At 40.7% G+C, this 22,742-nt stretch overlaps 1 protein-coding gene across 1 annotated transcript in view; it reads right to left on the reverse strand.

Moving 5' to 3' along the window:
- Positions 1-22,742, reverse strand: part of sycp1 (synaptonemal complex protein 1) — a 275,829-nt gene that overhangs the window by 52,579 nt on the left and 200,508 nt on the right. The window contains exons 26-28 of the mRNA XM_073055277.1: positions 22,089-22,199; positions 20,840-20,932; positions 3,713-3,787 (exon numbers count right to left, since the gene is read on the reverse strand). Of these exons, the coding sequence (XP_072911378.1) occupies positions 3,713-3,787; positions 20,840-20,932; positions 22,089-22,199 (279 nt within the window). The remainder of the gene's footprint in view (positions 1-3,712; positions 3,788-20,839; positions 20,933-22,088; positions 22,200-22,742) is intronic.

The following is a 22,742-nucleotide window of genomic DNA, read 5'->3' on the forward strand; positions in this document are numbered from 1 at the left end:
GACTTTGAGGTATCAAAGGAAATACCTTTGAGGTATATAAGGAAACAAACTTTTGAAAGTGCAGAAAATGTTGAGATTGCTATTAATTTGAGATTCTTGGCTTTATAGAGGAGTGAAGTACAAAAATAATTATTGTAATTTTAATTCTGAGCATCATGCTTTGGTATGGGTGTCGTGACCTTATAAAGCATAACGAGGAGAATTAAAAGAATTATCAAGACAGTTGTATGGAGAGAGTAAGAATTTGGGATTAATTTTACAGAAATAAATGTTTTTGAAGTCATCTGATAGAAGTGTTTGAAATCATGAGACGGTGATAGAATAAACAGACAATTATTTATACTGGACACAGATTTTGCAGTTCACTTCTGAAGCTGCTTCTAGATTTATGTGTTATACTTCAAAACACTGCTTTAAAGAGGAACTAATCACTTGGACACCCTTCTTTCAAGAAAGTATGCTGACATCACTGTCAGGGCCACAGTTCGATCATGACTGGCAATAACAAAGGATATATTAAGCAGGGATTCTTCATATCTTATTCTCTTTTAATCTCATTCCCTTCTCACCCTATATATTCAGCAATATATATTTTATTTTAGAGTTTCAATATCTGCAGTTATGGATTTGAGGTATATTCCTCAAAGCAGATCTATGTCACAGCTTTATCAATTTCAATTAAGGTCGCTGCAGTTTTGAACTTATTGGTACCTCGTTCTTTCTAGGTTGTCTCAGATGTCAATCAAAGTACATTCCCATTAAACAGTATTCAAATATTTTATTATGGATGTAAACATTACAAGTACTTATTATACCAAAGAGCAACTTGGTGTTTTGAAGTTTTCCTTGATAAATCAGTTTCCCTGCATCACATTTGCTGATTGAGCTCATTTACACAGTAAGATTTGCTTCCTAAATTGTGAAGACTTTAAATGAACAGAAATGGATCAGTGCCATCATTCATAGAATATAGAACAGTTCAACACAAGCCAGACTCTTTAGGCTAACACATAAAATGGAGAAACTCAGGTCAGGCAACATCTATGGAGAGGAATAAACAGTCAACAGTTTCAGCTGAGGTCCTTCATCAAGACTCAACATCTTGGGCTACAATGTCTGTATCAAACCTAACACCATTTTAAACTGCACATCTGCCTATACATGGTCTTTATCCTTTATTGCCCTGTTTGCCTGTATACCTAAATGCCCCATAAACCTTGCCACTTTATCTGCTTTGACCAATTCTCCCGGCAACAAATTCCAGGCACCTACCACTCTCTGTGTAGAAAATAAAATTGCCACGTAAATCTCCTTTAAACTTTCCCCATCTGACCCCTCAAGTATTTGACATTTTCACTGTAGGTTATCTCTAAATCTCCAATGCTCCAGAAATTTGTCCAACCTCTCCTTATAGATCATACTTTCAAATCTAGGCAACATCCTGGTGAACTTCTTCTGCCCCAACTCCACAGCCTCCATATCCTATCATAATGTGATGACCAGAACTGCACACAAATGGCAAACATGGCCTACCAAATATTTATACAGCTGCAGCATAACTTCCAGACTTTTATGCTCAGCAACTGATTAATGAAGACAAGCAAGCTATATGCTTTCTTTACCACCCTATCTACTTGCAACTTTTAAAGCAATGGACTTGCATCCCAAGATCCCTCTGAAAATTGATACTCAAGGATACAGCCTTATATTTTCCTCTTACAATTTATCTCCTAAAGTGCAACTCCTCACAGTTACTTGGATTAAATTCCACAGGCCATTTCTTTGCCCACATTTCCAACTAGTCTGTATGCGGCTGGAACCTTTGATAACATTCTTCACTATCCACAACACCACCAAGTCTAATCAGTCCATCCGTATTTTTGTCCAAATCATTTATATATTTTGGCGTATAACAAAGGTCCTTGTGAAATATTACTGGTCACAGACCTCCAGGTAGAATAACACCACTCCACCTCTACCCCTTGCCCTCTATGGCTGAGCTAATTTTGAATCAAATCTATCAAGTTTCCATGGATCCCATGTGTCGCAATCTTCTGGATCAGCTTACCATGAAGGACCTCAATGGAAGGTTAACTAAGCACCATGTATATACCATGCACTGCCCTGCCCTCATCAATCATCTTCCTCATTTCCTCAAAAAACTCAACCAAGTTTGTAAGACATAACTCCCTTGCACAAAACCTAGCTTATCACCCCAAAAAGTCTACCTTTTCCAGATATAAGTAGATCTTATCCCTAAAATTCTTCTCCAATAATTTCCCTATCACTGAACAAAGCCTGTAATTTCTGGGATTGTTTCTACTGCACCTCTTAAACACAGGAACAACATTGGTTATTTTCCAGTCTTCTGGGACATCATGTGTGGCTAAAGAGGATACAAATATCTGTCAAGGCCACTGCAATCTGTTTTCATGCCTATCTCAATAGCCTCAGATAGATCCTATTGGGCCTTGCTGGATTTATCCACCTTATTTCTCTTCGAGAGACCTAACAACTCCTTCCTCTTGATATCAACATGCCCTGGAATATCAAGATTTCCTCTCCCCAATCTTCTTATCTTCCATACCATTCTCCTTGACTTGTTTAATGACTTGTAATTTCTTCTTGCTTCAGGGATAATTTCCTACCTTTGTCCTTGAAATGGTTCTACCTCTCCCTTGTTAACCTTTTTTTAAAAGAATATGTAAATGCCTTGAGATACACTTTAATCCTACTCACAAAGGACATCTCATGGCCTCCTTTTGCCCTTCTGGTTACCTATTTATGTTTACGATGCTCCGTTTTGTGTCGATCATACTAAAAGCAATAAGATGTGTGATATCCAATAAAGTGGATTTTAATTCTTCAACAAAATGTTCTGCTGTAGATCTGCACCATTCATTCTGAACCTACACCAGGTTAAACTTGTCACAAGTCTACTGACCACATTCAAATTAGTGGTAGATTTAATGGAATTTTTTCAGTCAGTAAGTGTGCTTCTCTGTGATTTAACTGCAATTTATTTTAATATCTAACACATTCTTTGAATTTTGATGAGCCCCTGATGTTATTGTCAGAGGTATCCACAAGCATACCTCAACACTGACAGCCTTGACAGCCAAAAAGCCTGTTTGTGGTGCTTCAGCTGATGTCAAAGTTACTCTGTGAATGCAGCAGACTGTCAAAATTGAGACACACCACTAAAGTGTATTCTGCCATAATAATGTGCTGGAATCCAGAATTCCATTGGAAAATGTCAGCTAACCCAAAGCTAGAATAAGCAGTGAGACTGAGGGGGAGATGGAAGATTTGCCTCAATTTACCTGGACATGAGAGGGATTTTATATGGGATGATGGAAGATGTATCTTATACATCCTCTGAATTTTATGTCAAAGATAGCCAAATGTTAAAATATTTCTATTGTCATCACACTGAGCAGCAGGTAGGTTGGTAAATACCGTCCAATTTATATAACAGCAGAAGTAGACAGGTTGGGGTTGGAATAAAGATATTTTATATTTTATTAAGTTATCCCACCTACCTCTTTTTAAAATACTTGCTTATTGCAAAAAGAAACTGACAAAAATCAGCAAAATAAGTGAGAATTTTGAATAGTTTTGCACAGAGCAAATATGTATATACACATATTGTTGAAATCAGCATGTCCACTCCTCAGTTGGAGTATATATTAAGGTTACTATGTTGGCAAACCTTTTCATTATTCTCTTCTTTAAGTTGTTGCTTTACACCAGAGAGTTCATTTTTGAGAGATCTTAGTTCTTCTTCCTGGAAAATATTAACAGTATAAAACGATGAGTAATTTCAAGTCCAATTCTGAAATGTAAGCAAAAATTTAAACATTACCTGAAGCACTATGGATAATGTGGAAATCCAATTTGTCCTCTTAGATAGAAAAAAATCATTAAGAAGTAAGTAGTAATACGACAATGAGTATGAGCACCATTTCACATCACTTTACTAAATGTTAGTTGACTGATGTATTTCTTAGATTACAAAAATGTAATACCTAATTAACTCTAAATTGCATTGGATCACCCCAACATTGTAAGAGGTGTGATAAATCTCTGATTTTAAAAATATACAATTATTTCCATACATGGAAAAAATATCCAGTTAGTATATTTTAAATGTTTTGGCATGATGAATATAGAAACATAGAAAACCTACAGCACAATACAGGCCCTTCAGCCCACATGGCTGTGCCGAACATGTCCCTACCTCAGGAATTACTAGGCTTACCTATAGCCCTCTATTTTTCTAAGCTCCATGTACCTATCCAGAAGTCTCTTAAAAGACCCTATCGTATCCACCTCCACCACCGTTGCTGGCAGCCCATTCCATGCACTCACCACTCTCTGCATAAAAAAATTACTCCTGACATCTCCTCTGTACCTGCTTCCAAGCACCTTAAAACTGTGCCCTCTCGTGTTAATCATTTTAGTCCTGGGAAAAAACCTTTGACTACCCACACGATCAATGCCTCTCATCATTTTATACACCTCTATCAGGTCATCTCTCATCCTCCACCACTCCAAGGAGAAAAGGCTGAGTTCACATAACCTATTCTCATAAGGCATGCTCCCCAATCCAGGCAACATCCTTGTAAATTTCCTCTGCACCTTTTCTATAGTTTCCACGTCTTTCCTGTAGTGAGGCTTACCTATAGCCCTCTATTTTTCTAAGCTCCATGTACCTATCCAGAAGTCTCTTAAAAGACCCTATCGTATCCACCTCCACCACCGTTGCTGGCAGCCCATTCCATGCACTCACCACTCTCTGCATAAAAAAATTACTCCTGACATCTCCTCTGTACCTGCTTCCAAGCACCTTAAAACTGTGCCCTCTCGTGTTAATCATTTTAGTCCTGGGAAAAAACCTTTGACTACCCACACGATCAATGCCTCTCATCATTTTATACACCTCTATCAGGTCATCTCTCATCCTCCACCACTCCAAGGAGAAAAGGCTGAGTTCACATAACCTATTCTCATAAGGCATGCTCCCCAATCCAGGCAACATCCTTGTAAATTTCCTCTGCACCTTTTCTATAGTTTCCACGTCTTTCCTGTAGTGAGGCTTACCTATAGCCCTCTATTTTTCTAAGCTCCATGTACCTATCCAGAAGTCTCTTAAAAGACCCTATCGTATCCGCCTCGACCACTGTTGCCAGCAGCCCATTCCATGCACTCACCACTCTCTATGAGTAAAAAAACTTACCCCTGACATCTCCTCTGTATCTACTCCCCAGCACCTTAAACTTCTGTCCCCTTGTGGCAACCATTTCAGCCCTGGGAAAAAGCCTCTGACTACCCACACGATTAATGCCTCGCATCATCTTATACACCTCTGTCAGGTCACCTCTCATTCTCCGTCACTCCAAAGAGAAAAGGCCGAGTTCACTCAACCTATTCTCATAAGGCATGCTCCCTAATCCAGGCAACATCCTTGTAAATCTCCTCTGGACCCTTTCTAAGGCTTCCACATCCTTCCTGCTTCTAGATAAATCAGATTTCTAGTTCTAGTTTTCTTCTATTCTACAACTCTTTGCAGGGTTGACAGATAGTCAGAGAGCACTCTATTTGTCCTATCTTGAATATTTCAGTTGTAACCTAATGTAAGGTTAGCAAAACTAACATGTGGGTTAACGTAAAACCTGTCTCCAATGTGTTCAATGGAGATGATTTAGATGCAACTGAACAATACAATATTGAGAGATATAATACCACCATTATAGTAGTAAGGGTAGTTTCCTCAAAAATTATTATGATTTGATTTTACTTTTCCAGTACAAGTTTTCAGGTCATGATGCACTCAACAGGGAAGAAGGGGTGAGCTTGAGCACCACTTCATGGACACTATTAAAGAGCAGATGTCCTGACAGGAACAAAGGTTCATTGTGCCCTACTGTTTTCTCAGTTCCTCTGGTCGATTGCATCACACAGTTCTTGTGATATCAGATGTATTGTTTGAGTTTGAGAACAATATACAGAGGACACTGGGAAAGGTTGTTTTATATCTGTTTTAGATTGAAGGAAAGATACAATTGCCAAATTAAGCAAGATTTGTGCAGGTTAACAGTTCTCAGTAAACATCTTCAGTCAGAGCTGTTTTGAGTTCACTGAAGATGCTGATGTGTATGCTTCCAAAATTCAAATTGAATTACCTGTGAATTGTATTTGACTATGACAATTACTACTACTGTAAATTGGTTTCTACATGAAGCATGGCATGGCAAGTAGCTGTCTACATTCACTCTCACTGTAATCCATTAAAAGTAGTGTGATGATTTCATGAAGCAGCTGTTCCCTTCAGGACCCATTCTGTCAATTGTAAGGCATCATTTCTCTCAGTTTTTTGGTCATTAACCATTTCAACAGACTATCAGGCTCTCACACACATTAATGCACATGGTAGGTAAGGGAGAGTTTGTTCATTAAACCTGAGAGAAAATTCATTTTCCACAATGATACAATAAAAAAGATGGTCATTTATATTTTGTCTAAATGTCCATAGGTACAGTATGCTATCTGTATATGTATACTTATGACTGTGAAGCTAAGCGCAGCTCCAATGCCATTTTTATGTTTGTTGACAACACCACAGTCTTAGGCCATATCAAAGGTTATGACTAATCAGCTTACTGGAGGGAGATTGAATCCTGGCTGATAGATGTCACAACAACAAACTCTCATTCAACATCAGCAAGACCAATGAGCAGATTATTGACTTCAGAAGGAGGAAATCAGAGGCCCATGAGCCAGACCTTGTCGGGAGAATCAGAGGTGGAGAGGGTCAGCAACTTTAAATTCCTTGATGTAATTTCAGAAGATCTATCCTGAGCCCAGCTATTGTGCAATTACAAAGAAAGCACAGCAGTGCCTCTACTTCCTTAGACGTCATCCTGAATCTTTGCAAACTTTGACAAGCTTCTATAACGGTGTGGTGGAGAATGTATTAACTAGTTGCATCACAGCATATAGAGCATGAACACACGATCAAGATGTTCATTTGTTGTTCAGACCGAACGTCAGTATGGGGAAGTAAAGTTATCCAAGTGACTTGGACCATGGAATGATTGTTGATGAGCGATGGGATGGTTTCAGTATCTTAGAAACTGCTGATCTTTGGCATTTTTACGCAAAATATTCTAGATCTTACAGAGAAAGAATAAAAAATAAAAACATCAAGTGAGCAGCAGTTCTGTGGGCAAAAATGCCTTGCTAATAAGACAATAAGACACAGGAGCAGAATTGGGCCATTTGGCCTATCATGTCTGCTCTGACATTCAATTATGGCTGATCCCTTCTTTTCCCTTCCTCAGCCCCACTCCCTGATCTTCTCTCTGTAGCCTTTGATGCTGTGGCCAATCAAGAGCCTATCAATCTCCGCCTTAAATACACCTGATCTAGTAACAAATTCCACAAATTCACTACCCATTGGCTGGACAAATTTCTCAGCATCTCAGTTTTAAATGAACACCCCTCTATCCTGAAGCTGGGCTGACTTGTCCTAGACTCCCCCACCATGAGAAACATCCTCTGTCTTGGCCTTTCAACATTCAAGCCAGTACAGGGCTAGAATCATCAAACATTCCTCATATGATAACCCTTTCATTCCTAGAATCATCCTTGTGAACCTCCTCTGAACCCTCTCCAATGTCAGCACATCTTTTCTTAGATAAGGAGCCCAAGACTGTTCACAATATTTAAGGTGAGGACTCACCAGTGCCTTATAAAGCCTCTGCATCACACCCCTGCATGTATATTCTAGACCTCTTGAAATGAATGCTAACAGTGTGTTTGTCTTCCTCACCATCGGCTCTACCTGCAAGTTAACCTTTAGGGTGTTCTGCGCAAGGATTCCCTAGACACTTTGCATCTCAGATTTTTGAATTTTCTCCCCGTTTAGAAAATAGTCTGCACATTTATTTTTTCTACCAAAGGGCATGACCATGCATTTTTCAACATTTTTCAATATTGTATTTCATTTGACACCTTCTACCCCATTCTCCTAATCTGTCCAAGTTCTTCTGCAACGTTTCAGTTTCCTCAACACTACCTGCCCCTTCACCAATCTTCGTATCATCTGCAAATCTGGCAACAAAGCCATCTACTCCAACATTTAAATCATTGATATACGGCATTAAAAGAAGCGGTCCCAACAATAACCCCCGTGGAACACCTCTAGTCACAGGCAGCTAACCAGAAAAGGAGCATTTTATTCCCACCAATCAGCCACTGCTCAAACCATGCCAGTAACTTTCCTGCAATACCATGGACTCTTAACTTGGTCAGCAGCCTCATGTGTGGCATCTTGTCAAAGGCCTTCTGATAGTCCAAATAGATAACATCCACTGCATCCCCTTTATCTATCCTACTTGTAATCTCCTCAAAGAATTCCAACAGGTTCATCAGGCAAGATTTTCCCTTAAGGAAACCATGCTGACTTTGTCCTATCTTGTCCTGTGTCACCAAGTACTCCATAATCTCATCCTTAACAATTGACTCCAACGTCTTCCCAACCACTGAGGTCAGGCTAACTGGTCTATAATTTCCTTTCTGCTGACTCCCCCCTTTCATAAGGAGTGAAGTGACATTGGCAATTTTCCAGTCCTCTGGAACCATGCCAGAATCCAATGAATACTAATGCCTCCACAATCTCTACCACTATCTATTTCAAAACCCTAGGGTGCAGTTCATCTGGTCTGGGTGACTTATGTATCTTTAGGTCTTTCAGCACCTTCTCCCTTGTATTAGTAACTGTACTCACTTTTCTTCCCTCACACCCTTCAACATCTGGCACACTGCTAGTGTCTTCCACAGTGAAGACTGATACAAAATACTCATTTTGTTCATCTGCCATCTCCTTATCCTTTGCTATTATTTCTCCAGCCTCACTTTCTAGTGGTCTCTTATTTACTCTCATCGCTCTTTTATTATTTATATGTCTTGAAAAAGCTTTTTCTATTCACCTTGATATTGGTTGCTAGCTTGCTTTCACATTTCATCTTTTAGTTGCCTCCTGTAGGTTTTTAAAAGCTTCCCAATCCTAGAACTTAGAAATCTACAGCAGATTCCAGGCCTTTCAGCCCACAATGTTGTGACAACCATGTAACCTACTATAAAACCTGCCTAGAATTACCCTACCGCATAGCCCTCTATTTTTTCTAAGCTCCATGTACTTAAGAGTCTCTTAAAAGACCCTAATGTATCACCTCCACCACTGTTACCAGCATTATATTCCACACGTCCACCGCTCTCTGTGTGAAAAACTTACTCCTGACATCACTTCTGTACCTGCTTCCAAGCATCTTAAAACTATGCCCCCTTGTGTTAGCCATTTCAGCTCTGGGAAAAAGCCTCTGACTATCCACACAATCAATGCCTCTCATCATCTTATACACCTCCATTAGGTCACCTCTCATCCTCCTTTGCTCCAAGGAGAAAAGGCCAAGTTCACTCAACTTATTGTCACAAGGCACATTGTCCAATCCAGGCAACATCCTTATAAATCTCCTTTGTGCTCTTTCTATAGTATCCACATCCTTCCTGTAGTGAGGTGACCAGAACTGAATACAGTATGCCAAGTGGGATCTGACCAAGGTCTTATATAGCTGTAACATTAACCTCACTGCACTTGAACATAATCCCACGGTTGATGAAGGCCTTCTTAGCAACACTGTCAACTTGCGCAGTAGCTTTGAGTGTCCTATGGACACAGACCTCAAGATCTCAATACTGTGTATTACCATTAATACCATATTCTGTCTTCAAAATTGATCTACCAAAATGAACCACTTCACACTTATCTGGGTTGAACTCCATCTGCCACTTCTCAAACCAGTTCTGCATCCTTTCAATATCCTGCTGTAACCTCTGGCAACCCTCTAGATTATCCATAACATCCCCAACCTTTGGGTCATCAGCAAACCTACTAACCCACCCTTCTATTTCTTCATCCAGGTCATTTATAAAAATCACAAAGAGGAGAGGACCCAGAACAGATCTCTGTGGAGTACCACTGGTCACCGACCACCACACAGAATACAAACCATCTCCAGCCATCCTTTGCCTTCTGTGGGCAAACCAATTCTGGATCCACAAAGCAAGGTCTCCTTGGAACCCAGGCCTCCTTACTTTCTGAATGAGCCTTACATGGGGAACCTTATCAAATGCTCTACTGAAATCTATATACCTGTACACTACATCCACTGCACTGTCTTCATCAATGTGTTTTGTTACCTCCTCAAAGAATTCAATCAGGCTCGTAAGGCATGGCCTGCCTTTGACAAAGCCATTCTGACTATCCTTAATCATATTATGCCTCTCCAAATGTTCATAAATCCTGCCTCTCAGTATCTTCTCCAACAACTTGCCCACCAATGAAGTAAGAGTCACTGGTCAATAATTTCCTGAGCTATCTCTACTCTTTTTCTTGAACAAGGGTACCAATCCTCTGGTACTTCTCCCATCTCTATTGATGAAGCAAAGATCATCGCCAGAGGCTGAGCAATCTCCTCCCTCACTTCCCACAGTAGCCTGGGGTATATCTCATCAGGCCCTGGTGACTTAATCTAACTTAATTCGTTTCAAAAGCTTCAGTACATCCTCTTTTTTAATGTCTATTTGCTCAAACATTTCAGTCCCTTGTCAGCCATGGTTGTACTATTCTGCCATTTGATAATTTCTTTGCCTTTAGAATACATCTTTCCTGTACCTTCCTCATTTTTCCCTGAAACTCAAGCCATTGCTGCTCTGCTGTCATCCCTGCAAGCATCTCCTTCCAATTTATTTTGGGCAACTCCTCTCTCAAACCACTGTAATTTCCTTTACTCCACTGAAATACTGCTATGCTAGACTTTATCCCTCCCTATCAAGTTTCAAGTCAAACTCAATCATATTATGAAGACTGTCTCCTAAGAGTTCCTTTACCTTAAGCCCCCTAATCACCTCCGGTTCATTACATAACCCCCAATCCAGTATAGTTTATCCTCTAGTAGGTTTAACTGCTCTAAAAATTAATCTCATAGGCATTCAACAAATTCACTCTCTTGGGATTCATTACCAATTTGATTTTCCCAAATACCTGCATGTTAAAATTTCTCATGATAATCATAACATTGCCCTTTTGACATACCTTTTCTTCTTCCCATTGTAATCTGTAGTCCACATCCCAGCTACTTGGATGCCTATATATAACTGCCATCAGGGTCCTTTTGCCCTTGCAGTTTCTTAACTCAACCCACAAGGATTCAACATCTTCCAATCCTATGTCACATCTTTCTAATGATTTGACGCCACTCTTTACCAACAGAGCCATACCACCCTCTCTGCCTACCTTCTTATACCTCTGATACAACGTGTAATCCTGGATATTCAGCTCCCAACTCCAACCATACAGCCATGATTCTGTGATGGCCACAACATCATACCCAACAATCTGTAAAAGTGCAACAAGATCATCCACCTTATTTCTTAAACTCTGTACACTGAGATATAATATTTTGAGTGACACACACAAAATTCTGGAGGAACTCAGCAGGCCAGGCAGCATCTAGGAGAAGAGTACAGTCAATGTATCGGGCCAAAACCTTTCGGTTTGAGTACTGTATTTGCTACCCTTTGTTGATTCTGCATCCCTAATGCACTGGTACTCACCCTGCTGGCTACAATTTTGTCCTATCATTTGCCTACCCTTTCTGACAGTCTGACTGCACGTTATCTTTGTTTTTCACCATCCATCCTATCCTGAGTCCCTTCAGTTCCCATCCCTCTGCCAAATTAAACTCTTCCCAACAGCTCTAACAAACTTGCCTGCAAGAATATTGGTCCCCCTTCCCCAGGTTCAGATGCAACCAGTCCCTTTTATACAGTTCATATCTCTCCCAGAAGAGATCCCAATGACCCAAGAACCTGAAGCCCTGCTTTTCAGCCACACATTTATCTTCCAAATCATCTTGTCTTTACCTTTACTGGTGTGCAGCACAGGTAGCAATCCAGAAATTATGACCTGGAGGTCTTGCTTCTCAGCTTTCTGGCTAACTCTCTTCAGGACCTCTTTGTTTTTCCTTCCTATGATATTGGTACCAATATGTACCAAGACATCTGGCTGCTTCTCCCTTCCCCTCTAAAATGCTGTGGATGCAATTCGAGACATCCCTGGCACCTTGCAGGTAACATACCATCCAGGTGGGCTGTTCACATCCACAAAATCTCCTGTCTGTTCCTCTGACCATTGAGTCCCCTATCACTACCCCTCTCCTGTTCTCCCTCTTTCCCATCTGCAGCACGGACTCATGTTCAGTGCCAGTAACCTGGTCTCCGTGGCAATCCCCTGGGAGGTCATGCCCACAACAGTATTCAAAGCGGTACAGTATATTTATTATCAATAGGAATGGCCACCAGTGTTGCTCTGTGCTAGCTGCTTACTCACCGCCCCATTCCTTCTCCTGAATGAGAGAGATCAGAGAATTGCCAGACTAGACCAAGATGACACGGTGGTGACAATAATTCAAGTAGCCAAGAATTACAACAGTGGTGTGCATAAGAGCATCTCTAAACACACAATACATCAAACTTTGATGTGGATGGACTACAGTAGCAAAAGACCACAAACATACATACAGTGATCTCTTTATTAGTAATGCTCTGTACATAATAAAGTGGCCACGGAATGTATGTATATATTAAGTATTTTCTAAGGGAACCTCCTCCAAAATTAGGAAATTTTGGCAAATTGAGACCAACACATAAGCTATTTCACTCGCCACTTCTTTAGAAAATCAAGACCTGATTTAGCAAGAACCTATCAACCTCCGCCTTAAATACACCCAATGATGTGGCCTCCATAGCAACCTGTGGCAATAAATTCCACTGATTCACTACCATCTGGCAAAAGAAATTCCTTCTCCTCTCCATACTAAATGGATGTCCTTCTATTCTGAGGTTGTGTCCTCTGGTCCTAGATTCCTCTCCATGTCGATCGTGTTCCTGTTCTTCCTAAATTCACACTGCAGTTCAGGCAGCATTGACTCGGTGATGTTGCTGATGAGCCTCTGAAGCATCACCTTAGCCAGGACCTTTCCAGCAACAGAAAGGAGTGATATGCCCCTACTATTGCCGCAGATGGTCTTGTGACCCTTGTTCTTATAAATTACAACAATGTTTACATTTCTCCATTGCTGTGGAACGTTCTTGTCAGTCCAGGACCTGGTGATGTACTGGTAGAGGGTGCGCATACACATGTATCCTCCATTCTTCAGTAACTCGGCAGGAGTATTGTCAGTGCCAGGGGACTTATTGTTCTTAAGGGAATGGACAGCTGATAGAACTTCCTGGAAGGTTGGTGGTAGACTGAGGTCGCGGATAGGAGGAAGTACAGGAAGTCCAGGATGGTGGGGTCTGCGTCAGAATCCTGATTAAGCAAAGCATTAAAATGCTCAGCCCACCTCAGCAGAATGGTATTCTGATTCTTCAGAAGTGTCTGACCATCTGCTGTTTTCAGGGGAGTAACACATCAATTTATTGGTTTTGACGGCATTGTAAAAGCTTCAGGAAAACTGCCGGGAGCAACATCAAGACCTGTTTATGGCTTTTGTTGACCTCTCCAAAGCATTCAACACTATGCAAAGAGAGCTCTTATGGGATGTCCTCCTCAGGTTTGGCTGTCCCAATAAATTTGTTAACATCCTCCGCCAGTTCCATGATGGGATGACTTCTCAGGTGACCATAGGAGGACAAGAGTCTGAGCCCTTCCTTGTACGCACAGGGGTGAGGCAGGGGTGTGTGCTAGTGCCAGTGCTCTTTAACATTTTCCTCCTGTGTGTTACCAAGCTTCTCCACAATGAGATTGAGGATAGCAGCGGTGTGGCAGTGGACGTCAGATTAGATGACAACCTCTTTAACATCAGGAGGCTCCACGCAACCACCAAACTCCATAGAGAATGGATCCTGAAGCTGCAGTATGCAGATGACTGTGCTCTTGTGGCCCATACTCTGGAGGATATTCAGACTGTCCTTGCTGTGGCGGTGAGAGCACACAGCAGGATGGGGCTGACCGTCAATATCACCAAGATAGAAGTGGCTTGCCAATGCAGTGCTAGTGTCTCATCCACCCTACCTGCCTTCACTGTTGGTGATGAAAAGCTGTCAGTAGTGCCATCTTTCAAATATCTAGTGAGCATTCTCTCTGAGGATAGCAGCATTGACAACAACATCCAGAGCCGCATTAAACAGGCATCAGCGGCCTTTGGGAGACTTCAGTGTAGAATCTTTCAGAACAGGAGCCTTCGTCCCTCCACAAAGGTCGCTGTATACCAAGCGGTCTGTGTCACCATCCTCCTTTATGGCTGTGAAGCTTGGGTAATCTCTAGCCATCACATCAAGTCCTTGGAGCGCTTCCACATAAGCTGCCTTCAGCGCATCCTGGGAATTACTTGGCGTGAGCCGGTGCCTCACACTGAAATACTTGTAAAGACCAACTGCAGAAGTATCGAGGCCATGATCACCCAGCATCAGTTGCAGTGGCTGGGGCATGTGATAAGGATGCCCCCATGTTGGCTACCCCGCAGAGTGTTATACGGCCAATTACATCATGGTCAATGCTCAGCTGGGGGAGCTGAAGAAGCGCTATAAGGATCAGATGAAGATTGCTTTAAGAAAGTGCAAGATCAGACCTGAGGACCTGGAGGATGTTGCTGCTGACCGTAACACTTGGCGACAGCTGTGTAGGAATGGGGTTCGTATTCTGGAGATTGAAAGAACAACCAGAAGACAGCAGAAGACAACCAGGAGAAATGCAGCCATGGTTGCCATCACTACCACACATACATGTCCCACCCTGCAATAGAACTTGTAGGTCCAGGATAGGACTGTATAGTCATCAAAGATCTCACCATTAAAGGAGTGGATGTCGTTATCAGATTCCGATGGACAACCGAAGAAGAAGACTCCTTTCCACATCCACTTTCTAGGCTTTTAAACATTTGATAGGTTCCAATGAGATTTCCCCCTCATTCTTCTAAATTCCAACAAGTACAGACCCAGAGCCATCAAATGCTCCTCATAGTGCTAACCTTTCACCCCCAGAATCATATTCATGAACCACGTTTGAATGTCAGCACAGCTTTTCTTAGATAAGGGTCCCAAAACTGCTCACAATACTCTAAATGAAGCCCTAACAGTGCCCTAGAAAGCCTCACCATTACATCCTTGTTTTATATTCTAGTCCTCTCAAAATGATGCTAATATTACATTTGCCTTCCTCACCCCTGACTCAACCTGGAAGTTAACATTTAGGGAATCCTACACGAGGACTCCCAAGTCCCTTTGCACCTCAGATGTTTGAATTTTCTCCCCGTTTAGAAAATAGTCTATGCTTTCATTCCTTCTACTAAAGTGCATGAACCTACAATTCCCAACATTGTATTCCATCTTCCATCATTTTGCCCTTTCTCCTAATCTGTTTAAGTTCTTCTGCAGCCTCCCTGCTTCCTCAACACTACCTGTCCTTCCACCTGTCTTTGTATCATCTGCAAACTTGGTCACAAAGCTATCAATTTCATCATCGAGATCATTGATATTCATCATAAAAAGAAGTGGTCCAACACCAACCCCTGCAGAACATCACTAGTCAATGTCAGCCAATCAGAAAAAGCTCCCTTTCTTCTTAATCTTTGCCTCCTGCCAATCAGCTAATCCATGCAAGTACCTTTCTTGTAATACCATGGGATCTTATTTTGCTAAGCAGCCTTGTCGAATGCCTTCTGAAAATCCAAGTACATGTACATAACATTCAATGATTCACTTCTGTCTATCCTGCTTTACTCCATTATAATACTGATACATTTGACTTTACTTTCTCCCTCTCAAATGGACAAGCGAATCCTATCATATTATGATCATGTCCCCTAAATGCTCCTTTACCTTCAGCTATCTAATCAAATCTGGTTCATTACACAACACCCAATTCAGAATAGCTGATCCCCTAGTGGGCTCAACCACAAGCTGCTCTAAAAAGCCATCTCATTGGCATTCTACAAATTCTCTCTTTTGGGATCCAAAAACAGCACCAATTTGAATTTCCTAATCTACCTGTATATTGAAATCCCCCCATAACTACTGTAGCATTGTCCTTTTAACATGAATTTTCTATCTTCCAATGTAATTTGTAGCCCACATCCTGGCTACTGTTTGGTGGCCTATATATAACTCAGGGAGGGTCTTTTTATCCTTGCAGTGATTTAACTCTTGTCCTACTTTAGCATTTAGATCTCCCATGACAATAACAATATCTTGACATTTGCATCCATTCTTTGCTTGTTCAAGTTCTTCATAGAATTTATCTATATCCTTATTTGTTCCAACTGTTGTTGGTGCATATACCTGTATAATTGCTAAGTCAAATGATTGTCCTCTGAATCTAACAAGGAGCATTCTTTCTGATATTGCCCAATGTCCTAAAACACTTTTTGCCATGTTTTCACCCATAAGAATTCCTACTCCATTAGTATGGGATGTTCCACAAGAATAAATGAGTGTTTTATTTCTATTCTGACATGTTCCAGAACCTGTCCAATGAACTTTGCTAATTCCCATGATGTTAGTCTTTAGTCTTTCCATTTCATTTATCACATTGTCCAATCTTCCTACTTGATATAGGGTTCGTACATTCCAAGTGGCAATAATTTTCTTTTGTGTTACTTAAGTTTTATGAGCAGTAGCTTGATGACATTCAGGGATCCCCTACTGCCCAGAATCAACCCTACCAAGTGAAGCATCTTCAGAATTGTCTTGAAGATTTGTTTGTTTGTTTTATTGATTACACAAAAGCATTTGATAAAGCGAAGCACAATAAGTTATTTGAAATTTTACAGGAAACTCTAGACCTAGATTTGAAAGACCTCCTCCTAATTAGAATTCTGTACTGGGAACAAACTGCCGCTATAAGAATAGATGGAGAAATAAGTCAGTTTACGAAAATCAAGAGAGGCGTTAGACAAGGGTGTGTTTTCTTCCCTGATTTGGCTAATGCATACAGTGAAACAATATTACAAAAAAATAAGAGACATCTTGGGAATCAAAGTTGGCAGTGAAAACATCAATAATTTCAGATATGCAGATGACACAGTGTTAATTGCAAGTACGGAGGAAGAAATACAAAACTTAATTGATATAGTCGTTGAAGAAAGTGCAAAAATGGGTCTATCTATAAAATAAAAGACAGAATGTATGGTGATATCCAAAGAAAAGGAGAATCCTATCTGCAGGCTAAGAATAAATGGGGAAGAAATAAAGCAGAACTTTTGCTACTTAGGAAGCTGGGTACCATCAGATGGCAGGTGCAACATGGACATCAAAAGAAGAATAGGGATGGCAAAAGACACCTTTACGAGAATGAAGAGTATACTGACCAACACTTAAGTAGGCATGACAACCCGCCTCAGAGTACTGAAATGTTACGTTTATCTAGTTAAGAATGTTGGACAATATCTAGTAACATGAGAAAATGAATTGAAGCAGCAGAGATGTGGTTTTTAAGGAGGATGCAAAGAATATCATGGACAAAACGAATATCTAACGAGGATGTCATGAACAGACCAAGCACAAAAAGAGTAATAATGTATGAGATCATGAAAAGGCAACATAACTTCATTGGACATGTGATTAGGAAAGAGGAGTTAGAATGCACAGTAACTATGGGAAAGATTGAAGGGAAGAAATCAAAAGGAAGGCAAAGACAAATGATGATGGAGACAGCAGCCAGAGAACTGGAAATGAATACCAATGAATTGATCCACTTGACCCGAAACAAGAGTGCGTGGGCCATGGCAGTCAAAGCTCAAACTGGGCATGGCACCTGATGATGATGATGAATTTAACTCTACCTACAATGATTGTACATCTTCCAATCCTACAGAATGTCACCTCCTTCTCAGGATTTGATTTCATTTTAGCAAGCCACCCCAACCCCTCTGCCTACCTGCATGTCTTTTTGATGCAAAGTGTATCCTTGGGTGTTAAGCTTCCAACTATGATATTCTTTCAGTCACGATTCAGTGATGCCCACAACATCATACATGCCAATCTGTAATGGCTACAAGATCATCTACTTTATTCCATATACTGCACGCATTCAACATCTTCAGTCCTTATTCATTACCCTTTTTGACTTTGTCCTCGCATTGCATTTCAACTCATCCCAATTACTGAACTTTTGCCTATCATCTGTCTGTGCTTCCTCGCAGGCTCACTACACACTGCCTCTGCTTTTATACCAACTGCCCCATCCTTAGCCCTATTACGCAGTTCCCATTTCCCTGTAAAATTAGTTTAAACCCTCCCCAACAGTTCTAGCAAACCTGCCTGCAAGGATATTGGTCCCCCTTGGGTTCAGGTTTCTCCCGTCTCTTTTGTATAGGTCCTACCTTCCCCAGAAGAGACCACAATGATCCAGAAGCCTGCAATCCTGTTCCCTGCTCCAGTTCTTCAGCCGCACATTCATCTGCTAAACCATCCTATACATACCCTTGCCGCTGCATGACACATGCAGTAATCCAGAGACTGCCCTGGAGGTACAGCTTTTCAGCTTTGTACCTAGCTCCATAAATTCTCTCTTCAGGACTTCTTCCATATTCCTACCTATGTCATTGGTGCCAATATGTACAAAGATTTCTGGCTGGCCGCATTCCCCGTTAGAATGCCATGGACCTAATCCAAAGTGTTTCATGACCCTTGCATTTCTTTCATGCTCTTTCCTCTCAGTGGCCTCATTTACAGATATGCACGGGGCCTATCCTTCTCTTCCACAAACTACCTACCTCTGATATGTTACTTGCATGTCTCTGCAGGCATCCAGCTTTATGTAACATTTTTGCTACAGATCAGCAACATCTTAAAGCAAATTGTTGATGCTGATCCACATCAACGACAACTTCAAAAGTCAATGCTCAAAAAAGCGGCATCCAGCATTAAGGTCCTCTATCACCCACGTCATGCCCTCTTCATATTGCTACCATTATGGTAGTCAACACTGTTTCATTTGGCTGTGTACACACACCCACACACAAACATACACACACACACACACACACACACACACACACACACACACACACACACACACACACACACACACACACACACACACACACACACACACACACACACACACACACACACCACCACCCCCCCCCCCCAAACGAAACATCGTTACTCCAGGGTCAAGGTGCCAAACACAACACCAACAGTCTTACATAGCACAAGATAGCAGCAAAATATGTGTGTGTGTGTGTGTGTGCGCGCGCGTGTCCTTAACTCCTGGTGGAGTCGTCAGGGTGCTGTCACGACAAGCTTTTTGCTCTGATCTTTTTGGTGATTGCTCATCATACGGCATGTCTTGGGTACCTGAAACCTGGTGGAGCCCATCCCTCTCCGGCTATTTTTTGGAGTCGGCTGGATTCAAACTCGGGAGCCTTCGCTCCGAAGTCGGGCGCTGTTGCCACTACACCACCAGCCGGCCAAGTAGCAAAATACAGTCACACAACAAATATAGTCCAGGTCCCTGAGTACATGAATGTTGTAGCAGTCTGCAGTTGAACACAAGACAGATTGTCTTTTGCCAAGCACACACTGGAGAGCAGCACTGACACCAGCACGAACACTGTGCCACACTGCCTCCCAGTACTGATTCCAATGCCTCTCTCCTGGGCGGCTTCAAACAGACAGCACTATAGTGTGAGGCCTAGTCTTTGCTACGACTGAGACCACACAGTTCCTCTGCCATCAGCCTCACCAATAAACCAGTGAATCAAACATTACCAATGTCCAATAGGGTCTTGTGATCACAAGGAAAGTGACTAAGACCATCACCTGCTGTTAGACTGCACACCACTTTTGTGCACTGACTCTGACACCTCTCTGTAGCAGGCAGCAACACAGTCCTCACAAAGTCTAGCTCCTTCATTTTCTCCATCTACGAGCAACTCAGTAATGGGGTAGACCTGCAGTACTTCAAGTTATTAATTCCAGCAGGGTCTTGTAATTGTAAAAAATGTTTAAAAAAACACCACCACCTTTGGTTGGCCCTGTAGAAGCTGCTGCATCCGAGCATGCCACCATATTACCAGAAGTTAAGATAGATAATATACATATAATTTATTTATTAATTATCATAAGTCCATGTTTAAATTATTTTTCTGTTTCTGCTCAAATACTCAATTGCTCCTAAAGCCAAAATAGTTGATCGGTTTGCTTCATATGCATTCACACCATCCTGTTGTTATGCATTAACAAAAGTCAGAGGCAAGATAATTAGGAAGTTATGTTGCAATTGGAGATTCCAAGGTACTGATACTACGCCTAGTTTTTGTGCATATTACTGTTGGACACATTGGAGAATAATATTTAGGGAAGGGGCAATGGAATTTAAATTACCAATAGAAGAAATATCATTTCAGGAATCAAGTGGATCAAATATGCAAATGAGTGATCTGAAGAAGTTAAGATGCATTTGCCATCTTTTGTTTTTCTCATACACTTCAGGTGAACATTTTGGAGAATGACTAGAATCAACAATTCTGTTTTATCTGTGTCTGGTTCAAGTAACGGAACACAGCAATTCCTGGAGGAAACACCAAAAAAAGCTTGTAGTAACATAGAAAGGTTCATGTTGCATTCAGTGCCTATACAATTTCTTTTGATTTACTGCCAAGTGTTAAGTGTACCATAAGTGCAACTCTCCAAAAGAAAAAAATTACCCCTGGCATTGAACAGAAGATGTAATTACTAATCACTGAAATGATATTCTTCACCATCTTACCAAAGCATTTTTAGATAAGTTGATAGTTAGTTGTTTTTCCTTCCAGCATTTCAATTCTGCATCTTTTTCATCAACCATTTTATCATACTGGTGCTGTAGAAATTAGGAAAATACATTAAATTTATCTTTCATTCAAGGTACCTTTTTTAAAATCAGTTTACAAAATTTGCATTTAACATAGCTCTTACATAATGAGAAGGTTATTTTGAATGGCACAACACTTTTCATCCTCTTATTATGATGGGAAAGGAAGCTGTTTGGTTCATTGAGCCCATACTCACTCATTGAAGAGCAATTGCAGCAGTCCTATTCCCCCTTCTTATTTTATTATGTCACTGTTCTCTCTTATGCTATCAATTCCCCAGTCACTGAATTTTATCCAAAACTCATCAAAGATAATGGAGTTCTATAAATATAATCTGTCCTATCTGTGTGATGCATGTGTCCATGGAGAGCAACAGGTATAACATAGAATCAAATGCCAGGAAACGTATGTCTTGACATTACTTGTCCAAAACATCTTACTCATTTAATGTCTTACTCTTAGGTCATTGCACACACATAGCCAGAATATTGAGACTTCATTTGGCTTTATTTATAGGGAACCAAACTTACTAGGCTAACTGTCATTGGTGTCTGAGGTATTGCTTATCTTACTAGAAGGTCAACTTAAAGAATTTTCCTTGACGTTTACTCTCACAAACCATCCTATTGCACTTTTACCAAATCACTCTGTGAATGTGGTTAAATCACCTGCTCTCATGTGTGGTCTATATTTGGACCTTGGCTAATTATATGTCTGTTGGCTCTTTCTGGCACCCACCTGTATGTTTGACCCACCTGACTCACAATGGTAATCCATCCCACAATAGTTTTCAAAAGGCTAATGCTGTTTACTCCATCATATTCCATCCACTAATGCATCTGACTCCCCGCCCAGTCCTCAGTACCCTGTATTTCTTTCTTTTTCCTTTACTATTAATGTATAGGTAATCTAAATGTCCTTTTCACTTGAGAATGGTCAAGGAAGCAGAGGGACTTATTCTCTCAAACACAGCGTTTTGAACTTCATGTTTGATAGAATTTGACTATTGGGCAATTTTCTTTGAAATGTAGAATAATTACTAGACCACACTGTTTTATATTAGATGGCATTCTATATACTAGCCAGTTTACATACATGATTTACAGTAGAAAAAGATAACAAAGCCCTTGAAACATACAATGAAGACCTGAAAATGCTCCTTACCTTGTGTTTTTCCATGAGTGTAACCATTTCAGTAATTTTGTTTCGGCACATAATCTCAGTTTCTTTCTGGGTCTGAAGTGTTGTTTCTGCTACATCTTTCAATGATTTTGTCTAAAATATTGACAGAAAAATTAATGCTTCAGAAATGTTTACAATGCATTAGAATATTTACTATGGTTGTCTATAGTCAAAAGGTTGTGAATTGGAGATAGGACTTGAACTTACAATCAATATTGTACTTACACAGCACTGTGTGCTTTGTTTGACATACAATACTAATTGAAACAAAATTGTATGTATTTGAAAATGTTGGTGTCATTACAATTTTAAAGAGGTTTGAGAGCATTAAAGCAAAGATAATAGTCAGGTTAAAAAAAAGGTTATTTGATGATAAAATAACTGGATATAAGGTGGGGATGTAAAAGTGCAACGACTATGGTAGGGGAAGGGGATGGCAAACAAGAAGAGGAATGAAGATTACAGGGATGAGAAAGGAATTCATCACCTGGGGACCATAGTTAGTGTGAATCGGAAATAACATTTCCTCCTCCATGACAATCAGTACAGACACATCTCAAGAATGGATGCTTAGCCCACTGCTCTACTTTCTCTATACTCATGACTGTGTGGCTAGGCACAACTCAAATGCAGTCT

Source organism: Hemitrygon akajei, chromosome 8, assembly GCF_048418815.1.
Source record: "Hemitrygon akajei chromosome 8, sHemAka1.3, whole genome shotgun sequence".
NCBI classification, from domain to species: domain Eukaryota; kingdom Metazoa; phylum Chordata; class Chondrichthyes; order Myliobatiformes; family Dasyatidae; genus Hemitrygon; species Hemitrygon akajei.